Here is a 22,740-nt window from a genome sequence, read left to right as displayed (position 1 = left end):
TAACACACTGGTGCCATGTTAGCTATGCTCGTAAGAGAGCGGCTAGTACTGATAATGGGTGACCCCAACTCAGTCGCGCCGAAATTTTGACGCGACGAGCCCCTACTTCGGATTTTGGCTGAAAGGAGGGTGAGAAGTATTTTGAGTCTCTGCCATCCCTGCCCCGACCGAGCCATCTTTAGCTTCATAAGAACATAGAATTTCTGAGAAGGGAATGGCTCCTTCATTACTTGCTCCTGTTTTGAACAAATTACAACTTAAAGTATAACCAGTGGGTAAAAGCAGACTCTGGAGGAATCTATGGGTTTCAAATTTCGAGAGGATTAAAAGGGTTCATGTACAGGAGAAATAACCTCTTGCTTTTTCTTTTTATATGAGGGACGAAACGGAAGGTATTTAATATATTCAGACCTCCAAGAAAATCTATAAACGAAAAAATGCCCGCTCCACTTCCCCACACCATCAATAACCGTTAAATTTGAATGGTCTCGTAAAGGGAAACTATTAAAAGCACGTTTTGGATAACCAAACGGCATGAACGCGTTGTGAATAAATTCGGAGGAATGTCTCGTAGACCGGTACATTTCCTAGGCAGATGAGGAGGCGCCAAACATTAATAAAGGGCTGAGTTAAACGAGCTATAGTAAAGGCTTGGCATTACCAAAATCCTCCTCTCCAACCAAGAGGTTGGACAGTAGGGTTTTGAGGGGCTATTGTGGGGCCCAATAATTTGTGGGCCAGGCCCATTTATTCGTTGGGGTCCAAAGGCCTAAGCCGAGGAAGGTGATGGCCTGGGTTCGGCAATACAAGTATAAAATAGCCTTGAGACACAGCCGAGGACGACTCAGTCCTCGGCATGTCTGAGGTCTCACAAGAAGAAAGGGCAAAAATGGTATAGAAACAACTTAGGAAAAAATCTAAAATATCTGTGCCAATAGAAAAGGGTATGTTGGAAAGTGTAACGACCGAGAAAAGCTACTCTCACTGCTATTCAATACTCTGCACATGACAGAGCCATACTCTCCAGCTTTTTCAACCACCCCCAACCACTCCGGGTACGGGCTGATGGGACAAGTATCAGTCTTGGAATGTCGATCCTACACGTGGACGAAGGATAAAAAAACACAGGCTAGTATAAAAGGGAAAGTAAGTAATTCATAGCGGTGGCTGGGAAAAATGGTCAAAAACCAGAGTCTCGCATCCCGCCTCCAGGAGAAAGACTCCTAGGGCGAAAATGACATAGCCATGTATGAACACCACGAAAATACTCACCGCCTGGTGACTAAGGCCTAGCCTTTCAAACCCACGCTATACAAATGATATTGTTTGGGCCTTTTTACGTGCGAGCCCATACTGTTACGGTTCGTTACGAATCGTGTCCTTACAATACCCATGTTACATAATATATAAAAAGTAGATTTATTTGTACTCATTAAATAATATAAAATTTACCACATCATACATATAAATTTATATTATTATAATATAAAAATTACAATAGTGTACATATAAATTTAAATGAGCAAAAGATTTTGTAACCATGGTATTCCTATAACGTGGGCAACAAATAAGTTTAGCAATTCAAATGGTCAAAACTTATAAATCAAAACTTGCACTAATAATTTAATTAGGCATCTAGGCAAATCAACTTGCACTAAAACTTGTATAAATCAAATCTTGCACTAATAACTTAACTGGGCAACTGGGAAACAAAAAGGTGGGCAACAAAAACGTGGTGAGCAAAGTAATCAAGTCATAGGTGAGATGAATAAAGTGAGGAGTAGGTGAGATGAATAAAGTGAAGATATTTGTGTAAAGTACATCATTCAGTACTTTTTCCTCCCCATTTTAAGACAGTCCTATCCAAACTGTAGGTTGTGCCAAAACTAATTTGTCTGATTTCAACATGGGAATGGTTTGATGCTTTGAACTTGAGGTGGTTGGAGATATTTACGGGTCGTTGGGCTATAGATGGAGCCAATTCATAAGGCATCTAATCTTGGAATGTAGTAGGTACCGTTTCTTCTCCTTCGGCCAAAAGTATATTGTTATAATTTAAAAATGTAAAATTTAACCATGGAAGGATTAAGATCAAGAGTTCTTAGAGTAATTTTAACACATTATCAATATTAGTGCAAGTTTTGATTTATAAGTTTTGCTCAGTTGAATTGCTTAGCTTAGTTGTTGCACACATTTTAAGAATACCCTGATTAAAAATCTTTTGCCAGTTGTACACTATTGTAATTTTTACATTATAATAATAAAAATAATAGTATAAATTTATATGTATGATGCGGTAAATTTTATATTATTTAATGAGAACAAATAAATCTATTTCTTACATATTATGTAACAATGGTATAATAGTCAATTTATATAAACTACATTTTCTATCCTCTCATTTTTCTTTTCAACTAAACAAAAGAGTTTTCCACCTCCTGCTTTTCCACCTCTCTAACCAAACACACATGAGGGAAAACTAAATCTTTTTTATCCTCCCACTTTTCCATCCTCCTATTAATTTTCTATCTTTTCACTTTTCCACTCCTCCAACCAAATGGACCCTTAAGGTATGTTTGGTTAGGATGAAAACAGGGAGGATGAAAAATAGGGATAGAAAAATTGGGTCGAAAATGAAATTTTCCACTGTTTGGTTCAGGAGAGAAAACAAGACAGAGAATAGGAAGGAAAATTTTTCCTCCCAGCCCACCTTTTTTTATCCTCCCAATTTTGGAGGAAAATGGGGAGGAAAAAGTGCTAAATGGTGTACTTTACACATATACTCTCACTTTATTCATCTCACCTACCCCTCACTTTATTCATCTCACATGTGACCTGATTACTTTGCTAACCACGTTTTTGTTGCCCAGTTTCCCAGTTAATTTATTAGTGCAAGATTTGATTTATACAAGTTTTAGTGCAAGTTGATTTGCCTTGTGAAATTATTAGTGCAAGTTTTGATTTATAAGTTTTGCCTTGTTGAATTGCTTAGCTTATTTGTTGCCCACGTTATAGGAATGCCCTGCTTACAAATTCTTTTGCCCAGTTAAATTTATATGTGCACTATTGTAATTTTTACATTATAATAATAAAAATAGTACTATAAATTTATATGTATGATGTGGTAAGTTTTATATTATTTAATAACTACAAATAAATTTATTTCTTACATATTATGTAATAAGGACATAATAGTCAATTTATATAAATTACATTTTTTATTTTCCCACTTTTCTTTTCAACCAAACAAAAGAGTTTTCCACCCTCCAACTTTTCCACCCCTCCAACCAAACACATATGAGAGAAAACTAAATCTTTTCTATCCTCTCACTTTTCCATCCTCCCATTAATTTTCTATCATTTCACTTTTCCACTCCTCCAACAAAACGAACCCTTAGGGTATATTTAATCAGGGTGAAAACAGGGAGGATGGAAAATATGGAGAGAAAAATAGGGTGGAAAATAACATTTTCCACTGTCTAGTTCGGGAGAGAAAACAATAGAGACAGAAAATAGGGAGGACAATTTTCCATCCGAGCCCACCTTTTTTTATCCTCCTAATTTGGGAGGAAAATGTGTTGAATAATGTACTTTACACAAATATCTTCACTTTGTTCATCTCACCTACCCCTCTCTTTATTCATCTCACCTGTGACCTGATTACTTTGTTCACCTCGTTTTTGTTGCCCAACTTTTTGTTGCCTAGTTGCCCAGTTAAGTTATTAGTGCAAGATTTGATTTATACAAGTTTTAGTGCTAGTTTATTTGACCAGTTAAATTATTAGTGCAAGTTTTGATTTATAAGTTTTACCCAGTTGAATTGCTTAGCTTAATTGTTGCCCACGTTTTAGGAATACCTTGGTTACAAAATTTTTTGCCTAGTTAAATTTATTTGTACACTATTGTAATTTTTACAATATAATAATAAATATAATAGTATAAATTTATATGTATGTTGTAGTGAATTTTATATTATTTAATGAGTACAAATAAATCTATTTATTACATATTATGTAATAAGGGTAAAATAGTCCATTTATATAAACTACATTTTCTATCCTCCCACTTTTCTTTTCAACCAAATAAAAGAGTTTTCCATCCTCTCACTTTTCCACCCCTCCAACCAAACACACACGGGGGAAAACTAAATATTTTCTATCCTCCCACTTTTCCATCCACCCATTAATTTTCTATCCTTCTACTTTTCCATTCCTCCAACCAAACGGACCCTTAGGGTACGTTTTGTTGGAGTGAAAATAAGGAGGATGGAAAATAGGAAGACAAAAAAATGGTCATTTTTAACTGTTTGGTTCAGGAGAAAAAACAAGTGAGATAGAGAATAGGTAGGACAATTTTTCCTCCGAGCCCACTTTTTTTTATCCTCCCAATTTGGGAGGAAAATGGGGAGGAAAAAGTGCTAAATGATGTACTTTACACAAATACTCTTACTTTATTCATCTCTCTTGTGACCTGATTACTTTGCTAATCACGTTTTTGTTGCCCACCTTTTTGTTTCCTAGTTTCCCAATTAAGTTATTAGTGCAAGATTTGATTTATACAAGCTTTAGTTCAAGTTGATTTGCCTCGTGAAATTATTAGTGCAAGTTTTGATTTACATAAATCAATGCAAGTTTTTGTGCAAGTTGATTTGCCCAATTGCCCAATTAAATTATTAGTGCAAGTTTTGATTTATATGTTTTGCCTAGTTGAATTGCTTAGCTTATTTCTTGCCCACATTATAGGAATACCCTGGTTACAAAATCTTTTGCCCAGTTAAATTTATATGTACACTATTGTAACTTTTACATTATAATAATAAAAATAGTAATATAAATTTATATATATGATGTTGTAAATTTTATATTATTTAATGAGTACAAATAAATCTATTCCTTACATATTAAGTAACAAGGGCATAATAGTCAATTTATATAAACTACATTTTCTATCCTCCCACTTTTCTTTTCAACCAAACAAAAGATTTTTTTTACCCTCCAACTTTTCCACCCCTCCAACCAAACACAAACAAGGGAAAACTACATCTTTTCTATCCTCCCACTTTTCCATCCTCCCATTAATTTTCTATCCTTCCACTTTTTCACTCCTCCAACCAAATGGACTCTTAGAATCTAATGTGTGCCATGCATCTGTTAACAAAAATATTTTGTTTATTATTATTATTGTTATCATCATCATCATCATCATCAAATAGATCAGATTCTTAGCTTTATTAGTATTAATGCTTTATATTTGAGCAATAGAAAGGACTATTATGTGCTTATAACTTGTCGGACTTTTATATTAATCTTCATTAATATATATGTTTGTATATATATATATATATATATAATAGCAATAATTCCGAAATGGTACACCGGTATTATCCGATATGGAAATATTTTGTTTTTCAACCCAAACTGAAATGGTTTCCGTTACGAAATTGACTTCCTTACTTAAAATTTTTTAGAGCTTTTAAGATAACTCCTCCATAAAATTCATAAACACTAATTATTAAGGATTTCTATAAAAACATTAGCTCCTCAATTATGACTCATTAACCACACGAATCTACCACTTTTATCATTTAATTCAATAGATTAATTTATTAAATTTTTTATTATTAAAATGTTAGGGAAAAAAAAAATCTTGACTATTGCAATTGTTTTATTTCTTAAATTGTTGATGAGGTTGCAAAATCAAATTTACACATTTCAAAATTGATAAGATTTTTAATAAAATTCCTAGTAGAATTACCTTGAAATTTTGAAGCAAAAAAAAAAAAAAAAAAAAACCCCTTATTGGTAACCTGTGCAGCGCACATGAAAGTTTTATATAATATGAATTTTATTTTTTTCAAAAATATGAAATATGAAAAATTATGATAGTTATTAATATGCAATTATTATAATTGGGTAAAATTATATATTCTACCATTAAGCATTTATTATGATTGTATTTGCATATGGAACTATATATTCTACCCTTCAAAGAAAATATGATGCATTAAAATTCTAGTGAAATATATATATATATATATATATATATATATTATAAATTCTTAATCCTACCTAGTCTCAACCTAAATTAATTCCACATGTTACTATCATGTTGAAGTGGTCAAAGTTGTTACTTACCAAATCTAAGCTGAATCACTCTTTCTTTAGTTCTTGTTGAGGATGTGCTTATTCGTGTTGGTTTCAAGGGAGTCAATCTCGTACCATAGACTGTTTTAGTTTGGTCAAGAAAACAAAATATTTCGATACCAATTGATACCCATTGAATTGATAAAATTTTATGTTTATCAACATAAAAGTTAAAATCCACATATTTTTTATAGGCCTACATATTAGCTTAAGTACATTAACCTATATATTAGGTTAAATAAAATTTTTTTCAATTTTTTATATTTTTTATTGTACTGGCTGAAACGCCAATACTAGTCGGTACAGCTGAAATAGGCCGGTACAACCTAGTTTTTTTTTTGGGTAAGTTTTGTAAGAGTAATGGTACCTATTTAATGGCCTGTATGATATATTTCTCCAGTAGGGCATTAACTTCCTTGATTGGATGACCTTATAACTTCAAAAGTTGCACATAAATTAACGAGTTGAGAAAGTTGGCAAAAAATTCTACCAAATGATTTTTCAACTCTTTGAGAATCCATTCATGTTTGAATCAGTTAAAACTATGTTGAGTAAGTTCACACTTAACAAACACATTTGCACAGTTAAGACTGCCAATTAAAACGATCCCTAACATTAGGGGAGTGGATCTAGACTTTGAAACATTAGAAGAAAAAAACGAAATGGCCCCAAACTTGAGAGGTGTGATTTGCAATTTACTCTTTAATTTAAATTTGTCTGCTTACCCTCAAAAATAAAAATCCCCTGTTTTAGTACAACATGAATAACAAGTGATAGAGTAGCAGGAAAAAATTTCCTTTTCATAACTCATAAGCACAACCACACTTTTTTCAAAAAGATAAAATTTTGAAGTATTTATTTGGTCTATGTTTTATTCAAATAACTATTTCGTTGACACATACATACATTTGCCTTAGTACTTGAAACATATCAGTTTCTTATTACCAATTTGGGAACGCATAATTCCTCTCTATAATTTACGGACAAAATGTGATAACATAGTCGGGTGCACCAGAGCAGGTAAAGGTGCTGGTAGGATCATCATAAGCATAGCTATAAGCTTGAGGACATTGTTGCTTAAAGATGCGAGAATATTTTGTGGGTGGGCATGTTTTCGCGGTGTTAAATGCACCAGTGCAACAGTACTGTGGTTGATTGAAAGCAGTACAAGCGCTCTTACAAGCAAGCACGCTCCCATCAGACCCTTTCACTTGCAATTCCGCTGGGCAAACCGCGTTCACGTTGGCTGGACAGCTTGTGGCCTTGCAATCACCAGTGCCGCCTCTGGTGGCCACAGAAACAGGCAAGTTGAAGCCATCTACAAGGCTAACATCGTAGAAATCCTTCCCACCATTGGCTGCTATGTTGATTTCTACTAGAGAAGCTGGTGGGATTGCCCCATTACCGTTGCATGCAACCTGACCGGTGCTACAATCAGCAGTCTCGCAAGTGAACTTTCCTGATTTGGTGGTGCATCGGGTTCGGGCCCAGAACCTGCCTTTCCATGGAGCTTGAACATTCAGTGTTAAAGATGCTTTGGATGCTAACTCAAATCCAGTTTTTGGTAGTTGAGGTTTTTGATCCGAAGTTAGGGTTCCTGGCCAGATGGTTCTTGGACAGTTGTTTGTGAAAGTTATTTTAGCAGAGTGCGCACCTGCATGCAAGTAAACCAAACACTTTTAAACATGAAAAATAAAACCTATCTTGTAAGCAGAAATTTTTACATGTAGATATAATCACTTATCATGATGATGGTTATGTCTGTAAGTGTTTCATTAGTAAAAGACCTGACGATTCAGGTTTATAACCGTAGGTGATGACGTCGATTACCGTCACCAATGGGTCACACCGTACTCGCGACTCGAATTGAACCTGCACGACGAAACAAACTAAAGAATCCTTCAGAGAGCACCGGTGTGGTGCCGGCCAAAGACTCTCCGACGGTCAAGTTAGACTTCCTCTGTTTTACTTAGTGCGTTAGAGAGGGTTCATAAAAGCATACCTCGATTTCTGTGGGTATTACGCCTTTTATAGTGATAAGGGGTTGACTTTCCCTTTTTGGTTCCCACATCTTTTCAATGTGGGACTCTATTCCCAATTCTTCCAAACGTGGTGAGCAAGGATTCTCATTACCGGATCATGGGCCCTTGCTGCGTCAGTAGTGATGGGCCTTCAAAGCTGGGACCATACCTACGCAGGCCCAAGAGACCCAATCCGTCAGGCCCATTAAGGTAAGCCCATCATGCCCAATATTTTATCATCTTCAGTTGCCCCCTTCACCCCGATGATCCGTCACCTTTAAGGTCAAAGGATCAGTGGGGTGACGGTCCTTACATATGGATATGACGGATTCATGCAAAATAGAACGACGGTCCTAGCTGGATCAACCCGTCAAAGGGAGAATCATCCAGTTGACGGATACATGGCAGGTACAAATCTGTTGGTACGTACTGACAGGTTGTCAGCATTTATTAAGCATGCCACGTGTCACTCTCTGAATGGTCGTTGTATAGGATCGAAGCGTCGCTTCGTCTTCCGTGCACTTCCTATATATATAAGGCGCCTCACTCTTTCATTTTTCAATTTTCACTCAGAAAACACTTGTCAGAGCGAAGCCGTCAACCCTGTCAGAGCAAAGCCGTCAACCTTATCTGTGCAATCCGTCGAGGACGAATACTCGCTGATTACACCAACCGTCACCTGTCCTCTGCTAAGTTCGGTAAGTGCTTCTAATTTACTATAGTCAAGTTACATTCTCTTCCATGCATTGTTGTTAGGCTTTCCATACCCGTCAACACTTTCAAACCCGTCGGTCTTAGGTTTTATTGTCAATTGTAGGAAATGTCTAGTGCGTCAAGTAACCAGTCGGTGGTTCGTGATGGGACGGAATACGAGGATGTATACCCGTCCGGTCATAAAGACCAAGAGAGCCCCGGCGAAAGTAGGAGTCCGTCTGCCTCCTCTTCATCCTCAACAAATGAGGATGTGGAGATAGTCGAAGTAGAGGGTTCCGATGATGACGGGGATCAACAACTGGAGTCCGTTGTAGGCGCTGATGGACTAAGGCAGTTCATCATGTTGCCAGAGTGGACTGTTCATAGGTTTACATCCGTCATCAGGGAGAGACATTTCAGCACCTTCAGGACCAACTTCCAAATCCCAGACTATGTCTCCATCCGTCTACCATATGTGTCGGAGAAGTGTTATTACGAAGGGGTAGACGGTGTAGGAGTGTACGAACAGGCATTGAAGGCTGGACTTCGATTCCCGCTTTCTACCCTTCATAGGGAACTCTTGCAGTATCTGGGGTTGTCCGTCACCCAGATATCCCCTAACGCCTGGAGGGTCTTCATAGCCATGGAGATTCTCTACGGTGCAATGTCAAACGGGGAAAGGAAATTGACGGTCCGTGAATTTCTTCACTGTTACCGTCCAGACGAGATTTCTGGATCAAGGGGGATGTACAGTTTTGCCAGTCGGAGCCCCTTGTTGAAGGTGATCTTTGAGACCCCAGACTCAAATAGAGACTGGAAGAGTCGGTACTTCTTCCTGGAGGGTGATAGATGGATGAACCATCCAGGGGAGACGGAGTTCATGCCCGTCGACACAACTTGGGCAGTTATAAATCAGACACGTATGCATCCGTCTAAATTTTGTGTTGCTTTTCATATCCGTCCAGTTATATGTGTATATCTTGATCATCTTTCTTTGCAGGTAGACGGCGCCCACAAGTCAGCCTCGAGGAGTTTAGCTTCCTTGAAAAGGTTTGCAAGAAGACTACGCCGGAGGAAAGGACTTGGGCGAAGTTGGTGAACCCGAGGACCATACATTGGTACTGCGACGGTCCTGAGCCCACCCAAGAAGCGATAAGATACGACGAGCGAGTTCACAAACGTAAGCCCGTCAACTTTACTTTGTCATTTACTTTGCTTTATTTTGTTTTAATTTCATCCGTCATTATTTGCAGAGATGGACGACGCAAAGAGGAGAGCTTTGATCAAGTCCCAAGCCGTCAAGAAGAGGGAATCCGGCGAGGAGGTTCCTAAGGCATCAGCTTCAGTCCCTAAAAGGAAACTGACGACAAAATCCGACCGTCCCTTTAAGCAACCAAAGGTCTCTCTTGAACCTGTGGTTGGCTTAATGGCTGAGGGTAACAAGGCCGTCACCCCAGCGAAGCAGGGGAAGGGCAAAGGATTGATGGCGGTCCCAGACGGTAAGCAAGAGAGACCTCCTTCCCTTCTTCGTGATGACTCCAAGTATGCATTGGAGAAACTGTCGTCCATCATCACGGCAGAAGACTATGAAGACCTGGGAAACCATTCGACGGAGGCCATGGGGGAGACGGGCCTCTTCGCCGTCGCTCAGGTTGGTTATGTTTGTCAAATAAGTTTTGTTTTTCATTCTTCCTGTTACTTACATTATGTGACGGTCTCTTTTTTACTTGCAGTCCTTGGTCATGATGAAGGGACTACTTGACCGGTGTCTCAACCGTGAGAGTAGCTTGGACCGGGTGCGCGCGAAGGCGCAGCAGACGGAGGAAGAGCTCGGACAACTTCAGAGATGGAGGTCCAAGATGGAGAAGAAGCTGGAGCTTTCTGAGCAGGCGAGGAAGGAGCTTGAGGAGAAGACGGCCACTTCACTGACGGTCATAGAGAACAAAGAAGCTGAGATAAAACAACTCAAAGAAGAGATCCGTCAGGCTAAAGTGGCAGCCGTCGAGGAGTACCGATGCTCGGAGTCCTGTTTGGGCGAGCTGTCGGACTCCTTCCTCCAAGGATTCGATGATTCCCTCCGTCAAGTCAAGAAGGCTTATCCAGAGCTGGACTTGACAATGGTCAAACTTGAGGACCAAGCCCAGACTTCTGCCCTCCCCGTCGCCTCCGAAAATACGGAGGACCTTTTTGGAGACGGTGCTGCTCAGGGAGACGGAGAGTCCGCCCCGTCGAAGGATGTCCCAGATGCTGAAGAAAAGAAAGATTGATGCATATGTACTTTATTTTGTGAACAATCCGTCTTTCTTTTTTATTCATTTTTTAAGACAAACCGTCCCTTTTTTTTTGTATTGAACATTTGCCTTTGGGGCTTTTGGCTTAAAAGTTCACATGCTTTTTATAATTGTTTGGTGCTCTGTTTAAAACTCCGTCTACCTTCTTGAGGGATTATTTTTGTGAGAATATTTGTTAATCTGTGATTATCCGTCCACATTGCAGACTTGTTATCTTGTGTTGATTGAGCATTTACATCGGTGAGGATTTTCCTTCTCCGTCTGTTTTGAGGGGTTTATTATGCGGACCGTCCACTTTGTGGCGTTGTTCATCACTTTTAAATATATCGCGTATTTAATGGACTTGTAGAAAATTTTAACGTAGCCAGTATACGTCCACTTTGCGAAAACGTCCATCTATTGTATCCGTCCACCTTGGGACTTTATTTCATGTAGGACAGTCCGTCCATCTCAAGGACTTTATTTCATGTATTTCAACATCTTAGTGATCCGTCCACTTTGTGGACTAATTGCATCACCTTTGTGATCCGTCCACTTTGTGGACCTATGTCACATCACCTAAGTAGTCCGTCCACTTGGTGGACTTATGTTTCATCACCTTAGTGATCCGTCCACTTTGTGGACTCATATTTCATCACCTTAGTGATCCGTCCACTTTGTGGACTCATATTTCATCACCTTAGTGATCCGTCCACTTTGTGGACTTTTGTTTCATCACCTTAGTGATCCGTCCACTTTGTGGACTCATATTTCATCACCTTAGTGATCCGTCCACTTTGTGGACTTTTGTTTCATCACCTTAGTGATCTGTCCACTTTGTGGACTTATGCTTCACTACCTTAGTGATCCGTCCACTTTGTGGACTCATATTTCATCACCTTAGTGATCCGTCCACTTTGTGGACTTTTGTTTCATCACCTTAGTGATCTGTCCACTTTGTGGACTTATATTTCATCACCTTAGTGATCCGTCCACTTTGTGGACTTTTGTTTCATCACCTTAGTGATCTGTCCACTTTGTGGACTTATATTTCATCACCTTAGTGATCCGTCCACTTTGTGGACTCATATTTCATCACCTTAGTGATCCGTCCACTTTGTGGACTTTTGTTTCATCACCTTAGTGATCTGTCCACTTTGTGGACTTATATTTCATCACCTTAGTGATCCGTCCACTTTGTGGACTTTTGTTTCATCACCTTAGTGATCTGTCCACTTTGTGGACTTATATTTCATCACCTTAGTGATCCGTCCACTTTGTGGACTTTTGTTTCATCACCTTAGTGATCCGTCCACTTTGTGGACTCAGGGTGATCGTCCCTGTAGGACGATCCGTCCACCTTGTGGACGTAGTGGGATCGTCCCTGTAGGATAATCCGTCCATCTTGCGGACGTAGTGGGATCGACCCTGTAGGATAATCCGTCCATCTTGCGGACTTCTATCGTTTCCGTTAACTTTTGTGGGCAATTGCAATGACATACATTCAAGTAGAAGATCAAAAATTGCATCTGATTGTAGAATGCGTAAAGGAAAAGTGCCTGCCCCCTTGGGCTTAAAAAAGGCACGACAATATTGTAGCAAAAATAGTTAAACAGTGCCAATAAAAGTTAATAATTCCCAAAAAGTCTTAAAAGAGAAACTGGTTGTCGTGTCGCTATCACTGGTAGTATTTTCTCAAGTGCTCGGCATTCCACGGATGTGGTAGCTTTTCTCCGTCTATTGTCTCCAGGTGGTATGTCCCTTTCCTTTTCCACGACGTAACTCTGTAGGGTCCTTCCCAGTTGGGGCCGAGTTTTCCTTGTGTAGGGTCTCTAGTTGTACCCATGACCCTCCTGAGTACGAGGTCTCCAACTTGGAAGCTTCTTTGCCGGACCCGGGAGTTGAAATGTTTGGACATGCGATCCTGGTATCTAGCGATCCTCTGTTCTGCTTCCGACCTGACCTCGTCTATAAGGTCCAGCTGTAGCCTCATGGATTCGTCATTCCTTCCCTCGTCGTGGTTGTGAACCCTGTAGCTCGTGAGCCCAACTTCCGCTGGGATGACTGCCTCGCTCCCGTAGGTCAGTCGAAACGGTGTCTCTCCTGTCGGAGTCCTCGCCGTTGTCCTATATGCCCACAGTATGCTTGGCAGTTCTTCTGGCCATATGCCCTTTGCCCCCTCGAGCCGAGTTTTGATAATCTTTAGCAAGGATCGGTTTGTGACCTCAACCTGACCGTTAGCCTGAGGATGGGCGGGGGATGAGTAGTGGTTTTTTATTCCTAGTTGTGAGCAGAAATCACGGAAGGGGCCGTTATCGAACTGCCTCCCGTTATCTGAGACAAGGACTCTAGGAATACCAAACCTACATACTATGTTCCGCCAGACAAAACTTCTAATGTTCTTTTCTGTAATGGTGGCCAAGGCTTCCGCTTCTACCCATTTCGTGAAGTAGTCAATGCCCACTACCAAGAACTTTAGCTGCCTTATCGCCGTTGGGAAAGGTCCCATGATGTCCAGTCCCCACTGAGCGAACGGCCATGGAGCCGTTATGGGGGTCAGCTCTTCAGCTGGCTGTCCGATAAAATTGCTGAACCTCTGGCATTTGTCGCATCTTTTAACATAGGACTCAGCATCCTTTTGCATGGTCGGCCAGTAATAACCAGCTCGTAACAGTTTGTGCACCAACGACCGCGATCCAGAATGGTTCCCGCATATTCCTTCGTGTACTTCCCTCATCACGTAGTCTGCCTCTTCAACCCCGAGACATCTTTGGTAAGGACGGGAGAAACCTCTCTTGTAAAGAATGTCTTTTATCAAGACGAACCTTGCCGCTCGGACTTTTAGCTTTCTCGCTGCCTCCTTCTCCTCAGGCAATATCCCGTCCTTTAAGTATGAAGCTATCGGCGTAGTCCAGTTTCTTTCGGAGCGTATCTCCTGCATGTTGTCGGGGTCTATTAGCGGAAAGATTTGAACAAAGGGAAGTACATTACCCAGTGTTATCATGTGTTCTGCTGAAGCGGCTTTGGCTAGCCGATCAGCGAGCTCGTTGTCTCCCCTGGGGATCTGGACGAACGTTGCTTTTAGCCCGTCGACTCTAGCCCTCACTTGATCGAGATATCTCTTCAACCTTTCCCCTTTGCATTCATAATCTCCGTTTACTTGATTGGTCACGACTTGAGAGTCGCAATGCACGACCACACTTTCAGCTCCGGCGGCTTTGGCTAGGTCGAGTCCTGCTGCTACCGCTTCGTATTCTGCTTCATTGTTGGTAATGGGGAAGTCGAGACGGACCATACATTCAATCTTGTCTCCTTCAGGTGACAGCAATACTATGCCGGCTCCTCCAACTCGCTTATTGGATGATCCGTCGGTGTAGATGTTCCACTGGGGGGGTTCTTCTGCCCCCTTGTCCGCGTCATGCGTAAACTCAGCTATGAAGTCGGCTACAGCTTGTCCTTTGATGGCCACACGTGGACGATACTTGATGTCAAACTCACTCAATTCTATTGCCCACAGCGTCAGTCGACCTGCGGCCTCAGGATTACTTAGTGCCCTTCGCAAGGGCTTGTCGGTCACTACGTTCACGGTATGGGCTTGAAAGTAGGGCTTGAGCTTGCGAGCCGCCGTGACCAACGCAAAAGCGAGTTTCTCCATAGGTTGGTATCTTTCCTCGGCACCGCGGAGCGCCCGGCTGGCGTAGTACACGGGCTTCTGTGCCCTGTCCTCCTCTCTGATTAAGGCCGCGCTGACGGCCACAGTGGAGACGGCCAAATAGAGGAAGAGCTCTTCACCTGGTTGCGAGGGGCTCAGTAAAGGTGGTGAAGATAGATAGGTTTTTAACTCCTCGAATGCTCGTTGACACTCGTCCGTCCACTCGAATGACTTTTTCAATGTTCGGAAGAAAGGTAAACATTTGTCCGTCGCTCTCGACACGAATCTATTCAATGCCGCTACCTTGCCGTTAAGGCTCTGTACTTCCTTCACGTTTCTCGGGGGGGCCATCTCCATTATGGCTCGGATTTTGTCCGGGTTAGCTTCAATCCCCCTTTGAGATACCATGAATCCTAGGAATTTTCCTGCCGTTACACCAAACGCGCACTTTCCTGGATTGAGCTTCATGTTGTAGGATCGGAGTGTGCCGAATGTTTCCTTGAGATCTTCCAAATGGTCTTCCTCCTTCCGGCTCTTCACCAGCATGTCGTCGACATAAACTTGGACGTTCCTCCCGATTTGCTGTGCGAACATCTTGTTCATTAGTCTCTGGTATGTTGCCCCTGCATTCTTCAGACCGAATGGCATTACTTTGTAACAGAAGAGACCTTGACTGGTTACAAACGAAGTCTTCTCCTGGTCGTCCTCGTGCATGCGGATCTGGTTATAACCCGAGAAAGCATCCATGAAGCTTAGCAATTGGTGTTGAGCCGTCGAGTCCACTAGGATGTCGACCCTTGGGAGGGGATAGCTATCTTTGGGGCATGCTTTGTTAAGATCGGTGAAGTCCACGCACATCCGCCATTTGCCACTCGTTTTCTTCACCATTACCACATTCGCCAGCCAATCGGGGTAGTAGACTTCCCTGATAAAGCTTGCATCTTGGAGTTTGCGGACCTCTTCCGCTATTGCTTGGTCTCGCTCCGGGGCGAATACTCTCTTCTTTTGTCGGACGGGTGGGAACGAGGGCAACACATTCAACTTATGTACCATGACCGAGTGATCGATTCCTGGCATATCGTCATGGCTCCAAGCGAACACATCCTTATTGCTCCTCAAGAAAGCTACGAGCTCTTGACGGATTGCGGGTTTGACAAGCGTTCCGATCCTGGTAGTTCGATCTGAATTGGAACTGTCGAGAACTATCTCCTCTAGCTTCTCAGTAGGTTCTGCCGTCGTTCGGTGTTCTTCTATGTTCAAGGCCTGGATCTGGTCTTCCACCTCCATCATAGCTACGTAGCATTCTCGTGCGGCAATTTGGCTTCCGCGTAGCTCTCCTACCCCATACTCCGTTGGGAACTTGATCATCAGGTGGTATGTTGATGTTGCCGCCTTCCACGAGTTGAGAGTGGGCCGTCCAATAATAGCATTGTAGGCTGACGAGCAATCGACCACCAAGAATGTTACGTCCTTGGTGATTTGTTGGGGGTAGTCTCCTACCGTCACCGGTAACGTGACGGCGCCCAAAGGGAATATCCTACTCCCCCCGAAGCCAACGAGCGGGGCGTTTGTCGGTATTAGCAGCTCTCTATCAATCCTCATTTGTTGGAATGCCGGATAATACATGATGTCGGCCGAACTACCGTTGTCGACCAACACCCGGTGGATGTTGTAGTCGCCTGCCCGCAAGGTGACGACGAGTGCATCGTCGTGTGGATGGTGTAGGCGTCTTGCATCCTCCTCCGAGAACCCGATAATGGGGCCTTCCCTTCTAGCCATCTTTGGTACCGTGCCTGCCAGCTGGACATTCTGTACCATCCGAAGGTACGTTTTGCGAGCCTTTTTGGACGATCCGGCCGCAGCTGTTCCTCCAATTATCATCCTTATGTCCCCTATTGGGGGCCTTGGCCGCTCGTTTTCTCGACGGGGGTGTTGTTCTTGTTGGGGTTGATCCATTCTTTCCTTGCTGACGAACTTCTTCAGCTTTCCTTGTCGGATAAGGTTTTCGATTTGTTGCTTCAAGTCGTAACAATCGGCAGTGTCGTGACCATGGTCACGGTGGAAGCGGCAATATTTGTCTCTTGACCTTTTGTTGGGATCACTCTTCAGCTTTCCCGGAAACGTCAGGGATCCTTCGTCCTTAATCTGCATTAGGACTTGGTCTATCGGAGCGGTCAACGGGGTGAAACTTGTGAACCTTCCACCCATGGGTTTTGGACGTCTCTCGTCCCTTCGATCTCCCATCCGTCCTTTTTTTCGCCCCTGGTCCTGTCGGGGATCCTCTTGTCTGTCTCTTTTCTTCGGTCTGTCTTCTCTTGCTAGTAGAGCGTCTTCAGCGTTCATATACTTGGTGGCCCTGTAAAGCACCTCCGACATTGTCTTTGGGTCGTTTTTGTATAGGGAGAACAAAAACTTACCCCCCTTCAGCCCGTTTGTGAACGCGGCCACCAATATTTTGTCGTCGGCTTCGTCGATCGTGAGCGCTTCTTTATTGAAGCGTGATATGTAGGCCCGTAACGTCTCCTCCTCTCTCTGCTTGATGTTCATCAGACAAGCCGTGGATTTCTTGTACCGATGTCCTCCAATGAAGTGTGTAGTGAACTGAGCGCTCAGCTCTCTGAAGGTGCCGATGGAGTTTGGTGTCAGGCGGCTGAACCAAATCCTTGCCGCGCCCTTCAGGGTTGTAGGGAATGCCCTACACATAATTGCGTCCGCCACTCCCTGGAGGTGCATCAGGGTCTTGAAGGTCTCTAGGTGATCGAGGGGGTCCTTGACTCCGTCATAACTGTCCATGCTCGGCATGCGGAACTTACTCGGCAGGGGGAAGGAGTTGACGGACGCCGTAAATGGCGAGTCAGTCCGGTTGACAAGGTCGTCAAGATCGCTGGACACTCGCCCCTTGAGAGCGTTCATCAGGACTTCCATCTGTTCCTTCATCGCCTGCATCTCTGCGATGATGGGTTGTGGAGCTGTGTCCGTCACTGAGGTGATGCTAGCGTCCCGTCGCACTTGTTTGCTCGGTGCGTTGCTCTCCTGCGGTCCGTCATTATTTCTCCTCTCCGCACTGTTCCCTTCTTGATCTCCCTGGCTATTCACGGCTGCACTCTTTTGATTCAGCTGTTCCGTCAGGTCGTGGTTTTGTTTGGTGAGGCGCTCCACAGCTGCGGCGAGCGTCTTGACCTGTCTCTCAAGGGCAGTCGTAGGAGCTTCTTCTTGGACGTCATTTGTGGTTGCCATCGAGCGCGTGAGTACCATGTAACTCCTTTATCTAGGAAATGTTACCGTACCCGGTCGTCGATTTCCCACAGACGGCGCTAACTGATGACGTCGATTACCGTCACCAATGGGTCACACCGTACTCGCGACTCGAATTGAACCTGCACGACGAAACAAACTAAAGAATCCTTCAGAGAGCACCGGTGTGGTGCCGGCCAAAGACTCTCCGACGGTCAAGTTAGACTTCCTCTGTTTTACTTAGTGCGTTAGAGAGGGTTCATAAAAGCATACCTCGATTTCTGTGGGTATTACGCCTTTTATAGTGATAAGGGGTTGACTTTCCCTTTTTGGTTCCCACATCTTTTCAATGTGGGACTCTATTCCCAATTCTTCCAAACGTGGTGAGCAAGGATTCTCATTACCGGATCATGGGCCCTTGCTGCGTCAGTAGTGATGGGCCTTCAAAGCTGGGACCATACCTACGCAGGCCCAAGAGACCCAATCCGTCAGGCCCATTAAGGTAAGCCCATCATGCCCAATATTTTATCATCTTCAGTAGGTATCCAAATTATATTGAGCAATTGAAATATAAGAGGTGTCCATATAAATAAATAAATAATTAAGAATCATCGATGATATGAATGTGCATGAAATCTAGTATACTTGCCTCTATGTGACCTGTTCATTAGAGGCCTATTCCTCTATGGACTATATGTTAGAAGAAATCAAGAGAGAAAGAATAAGGGTCCAGTACATAAAATCTAAAATATGTTTCATGTGAAACATTAGTGAATATAATAATGAAATCTTAATCCGAGTGGTTCATGGCTTTATTGTATAGCCGCCCGATACGAGATTGCATGTCCACGAGTTTTCAAGGAAAAAAAAAAGTGTTGCAACCTAAAATATTATATTGATTAGAAAAGATGAAAATTACTGACAAAAACACTATGGTAATTCATATCAGAAGTAGATAGTGATTAATGAGGCATACCAGATAAGAAAAAGAGGGCCAAGGTAAGGCCGTAGAGTGCCAGGGTTTTCATCATTGTTGCTTAATTTGGTGGTAACAACTAACAGGTATATATGATGAATGATGAACTTGGGTTTGGTATGGCTTGGTGCTAATCCAATGAACTTAGCGTGGTATATATAGTGGTTTATACACAGTTTTAAAGGCTAAACATAGGGAAAATTGGACTTGGATTTTCTAGGAATTCTTATATTATTGACCCACTTGGTTGTTACCCTTCCATTACGGAATCGGGTCGCCACCGCTACTGTCAGTCGGTGACTAATCTACATGTGTCAGTATTTGGTAAGGGAAGCAGTGGCCAGTGGGAATTAGTCGTTTACAAAATGTGTTTTCAAACGTCTTTTATCTTTGTAGTATGACTGTTATGTTCAATCGACATTTGTATTCAAAATTTAACAACGTGCATGTGAGGTAGAGACGAAGCATCTAGTCTGATTTCAACATTACCATGACTAAAAGGTTACGTATAGAGATTTATGACCTTGGAAATTTGAGGATAACCCTATCCAAACACTAAGTTGTGCCAAAACTAATTTGTCTGATTTCAACATGGGAATGGTTTGATGCTTTGAAATTATTGAGGCGGCTGGAGTTACTTACAATTACGGGTAGGAGGGCTGCTGCTGGAGCCAATTCGTAGGGCATCTAATCTTGGTATCTAGTATAGGTTCCATTTCTATTGCTTCGGCCAAAAAGATATTTTCATAATTTTAAAAAATAAAATTTAACCATAGACGAGGATAAAGATCTAGAGTTTTTAGAATAATTTTATGGAATAGTTTATAAATTCTTATCTATACATTTTTAAATATGTGGATTAGATTTTATCATATCATCAATATTTTTTTTTTAAAGAAAAAATTAACTATCATAATTTTTGTATCTATTTAATTTAAATTATTGCCGATGTTGACAACGTTTTTTTTTTTTTTTTTTTTTTTTTTTTTTTTCATTCACTATAGAAAAAGGGAAATGATCAAATCCAAACTTTGTTTCTTTCCTATAGAGCATAGCTAACAATTTTTTTTTTTATTTAAGTTTTTTTAGAATTTTTTTTTTTTTTTTTATTACGTCTTCTTTAGGGTTTTGCTATTTATTTTTCTTAGCCTTAGTTCTTTCTTTTTTTTTTTTTCTCTCTCTAGTTTTAAGTGTTTTGAATAAAAGCATGTTTAGGCTAGAATAGGGGTTTCTACCTTAGGGTGTGTTATGCAACCTCTGCCTTACATAAACTCCCTTGCTAGATGAAAAATATACCTTGCAACGAGTGTGTGTTACCTGTGTCTCACAACTGGTGGGTCCCATTAAAGAGTGGGACCCACTCATTGTGTGACACAAGTAACATATACCCGTTGCAGGGTATAACTCCTCCTTGCTAGGAAGCATGTGTACACATCCCTGGTCATTCGTAGCCATAGGTAGGCTCTTTAAGAAACGCAGCCTTAGGGTGCTTAAAATGTTTAAATCTTGTTAGAAATATATTCATAGGTAGGGCCTGTTTGAATGTGATTCCAAATAATAATTTTCAGTATTTAAATATTGAAAACTATGGTTCTGGGGAAAAAAAAATGTTTGGTAAGGGTGTTTGTTTAGAAATGTTTGAGTTACATTGCTCATTTTAGGGCATTTAAATACTGAATTTGGAAAACTCCTCTTACCAGTTTTCAGATTTCAAACAGCATTGCTCAATGACACTTTTGTAAATATTTTAAAAACTGTAGGTTCTACTTATTAGACTACATGTCATAACTTATTTTTATAAAAAAACACACACACAAACCAAACTCACAATTATATTTTTTTACTTTTGAAAATACGTTATTAAAAATATAGTATCAAACACATTTTTTTCATTATGAGTACTTTAAATACGTGTTTTCAAAACACTTTTTAAACCACAGTTTTCACATCATTTTGTGCAACAATACTCAAACACCTCTACAAGGCTCTTTATCTTTCAAGAGGTTTGGGTGCCCTATACCTTTTCATAGTACCATAATTTCAAACACATTTATAATTTGTTAAACCTCTATATAAAGATACAATTTTTTTTTGAAAGGAATGCTAGAAAGCTTTCATTAAACAGGAATAAAACCCAAAACAGATACATCATCTAGGATTTGAGAAGCAATAATAGGGGGAGTATCCTCCACCCAAATAATACAGTCAGATATGTGCTTAGCATATTTGGCCAATTGGTGAGCTACCTTGTTTCCTTCCCTGCGAGTGAAGGAAGACTTCCAAGCTCTGAACGTGGGTTGCCATGACTTTATTCCAACAATTAGATGATGGACTTGGATTGGACCCAGATCATGGTTAGTGATGGCAGCCATGACAGTTTGGGAGTCCCCTTCAAGGATGATCTCTCTAAGGCTCAACTCCCATGCAAAGGTTGTGCCAATCTCAGCTGCTTTGGCTTCAGTCTCAAGAGCCCTAATTGGATATGGCAGTAGTTTGCTAAAAGCTCCCGTAAGCTATCCTTTATCATTTCAAGTACTTTAAATACGTGTTTTCAAAACACTTTTTAAACCACAGTTTTCACATCATTTTGTGTTGAAATAGGTTGGACAAAACTAGAGGTAACCAAATCCACATGAGATAAGGCAGCCCTCGCGGCGTCAAATGCTAATAGCAAAGCACTTAACGTAATTTTTTGTGATGTGTCCCCAGATGAGTTCCATCGGATTTCTCATATCACCATTGCTAAGGAAGCATGGCAGATTTTGGAGACCACTTATGAGGGTACAAAGAAAGTTAAGGACACAAAGCTACAGATGCTGACTTCCCGGCTTAAGGAACTCAGGATGAGCGAGGATGAGTCCTTTGACTCTTTCTATACTAAGCTAAATGAAGTGGTCATCAGCAAGTTTAACTTGGGAGAGAAAATGGAGGACTCAAAAGTTGTACAAAAAATTCTTCGTTCATTGCCAAAGAGCTTCCGTGCAAAGGTGACTGCAATTGAGGAGAGCAAGGACCTTAATGAAATCAAAAGTCCAAGAGCTGATTGGTTCTCTCCAAACGTATGAGCTTTCATTACCGAATCAAAGAAAGAGCAAATCACTAGCTCTTAAGATGATAAATGAAAGGGTAGAAGCTCATGGCTCATCGGATGAGGATGTAGTCGAAAAGGATGTTGCCTACCTTGCAAAGAATTTCCGCAAATTTCTGAAGTTCAAGAACAATGAGAAATTTGGTGATAAAGGGAAATTCATGAGTTCCGAAAAGGAGAAGAAGGATTTCAAAAAGAGAGAAGGGAAAGAGTCCCAATCTACTCATGGAGTCACTTGTTTTGAGTGTAATGGACAGGGCCATTTCAAAAAGGAATGTCCTAATTACCTAAGATCGAAAGGCAAGGCGTATGCCACCACTCTCAGTGACTCAGATTCCTCCACCTCTGATTCGGAGGAAAGCTGTGATGATGAAGGGAATTTCTCAACATTCATGATTGTTGCTCATGTTGAGTCTTCGGAGGACTTGAATTTGCTTGTGGAAGAACTTGGGGAACATAGTGATGAGGAATCCATGGGAATTGTAGAAGAATCAAATGTTGAAGAAGATGAAGATACAGCTAGTTTTCAAGAGAATTACAATTCACTACTTGAGAAGTCAGGAGAATATGTAAGGGTGGCCAAGGTAGCTATGAAAAAGATGAAGAAAGCTGAGGAGAACTATAGAAGTATTCTAGTGAGATATAAGGAGGCCAAGTGTAAGA

The 22,740-nt window shown here is 41.3% G+C and overlaps 1 protein-coding gene across 1 annotated transcript; it reads right to left on the bottom strand.

The window, feature by feature from the left end:
- Positions 1-6,982: 6,982 nt before the first annotated feature.
- Positions 6,983-19,149, bottom strand: LOC126691965 (thaumatin-like protein 1). The gene is made up of 2 exons (XM_050387302.1): positions 18,990-19,149; positions 6,983-7,797 (listed from the first exon to the last, which is right to left on the bottom strand). Exons 1-2 carry the CDS (start codon positions 19,042-19,044, stop codon positions 7,121-7,123), a joined length of 732 nt encoding a protein of 243 aa, XP_050243259.1. The 5' UTR covers positions 19,045-19,149; the 3' UTR covers positions 6,983-7,120.
- Between the last annotated feature and the right edge of the window lie 3,591 nt (positions 19,150-22,740).

This window comes from Quercus robur, chromosome 7, assembly GCF_932294415.1.
Source record: "Quercus robur chromosome 7, dhQueRobu3.1, whole genome shotgun sequence".
NCBI lineage: Eukaryota > Viridiplantae > Streptophyta > Magnoliopsida > Fagales > Fagaceae > Quercus > Quercus robur.
The sequence above is the reverse complement of the archived record's forward strand: the minus strand, read 5'-3'. Positions and strand labels throughout refer to the sequence as shown.

Bases quoted from the DNA above. Each gene is read 5' to 3' on its own strand.
- LOC126691965 (XM_050387302.1), bottom strand. From the start codon at position 19,044: ATGATGAAAACCCTGGCACTCTACGGCCTTACCTTGGCCCTCTTTTTC. The intron at 7,798-18,989 runs GTATGCCTCATT...ACTTGCATGCAG, and splicing joins GGCCCTCTTTTTCTTATCTG to GTGCGCACTCTGCTAAAATA.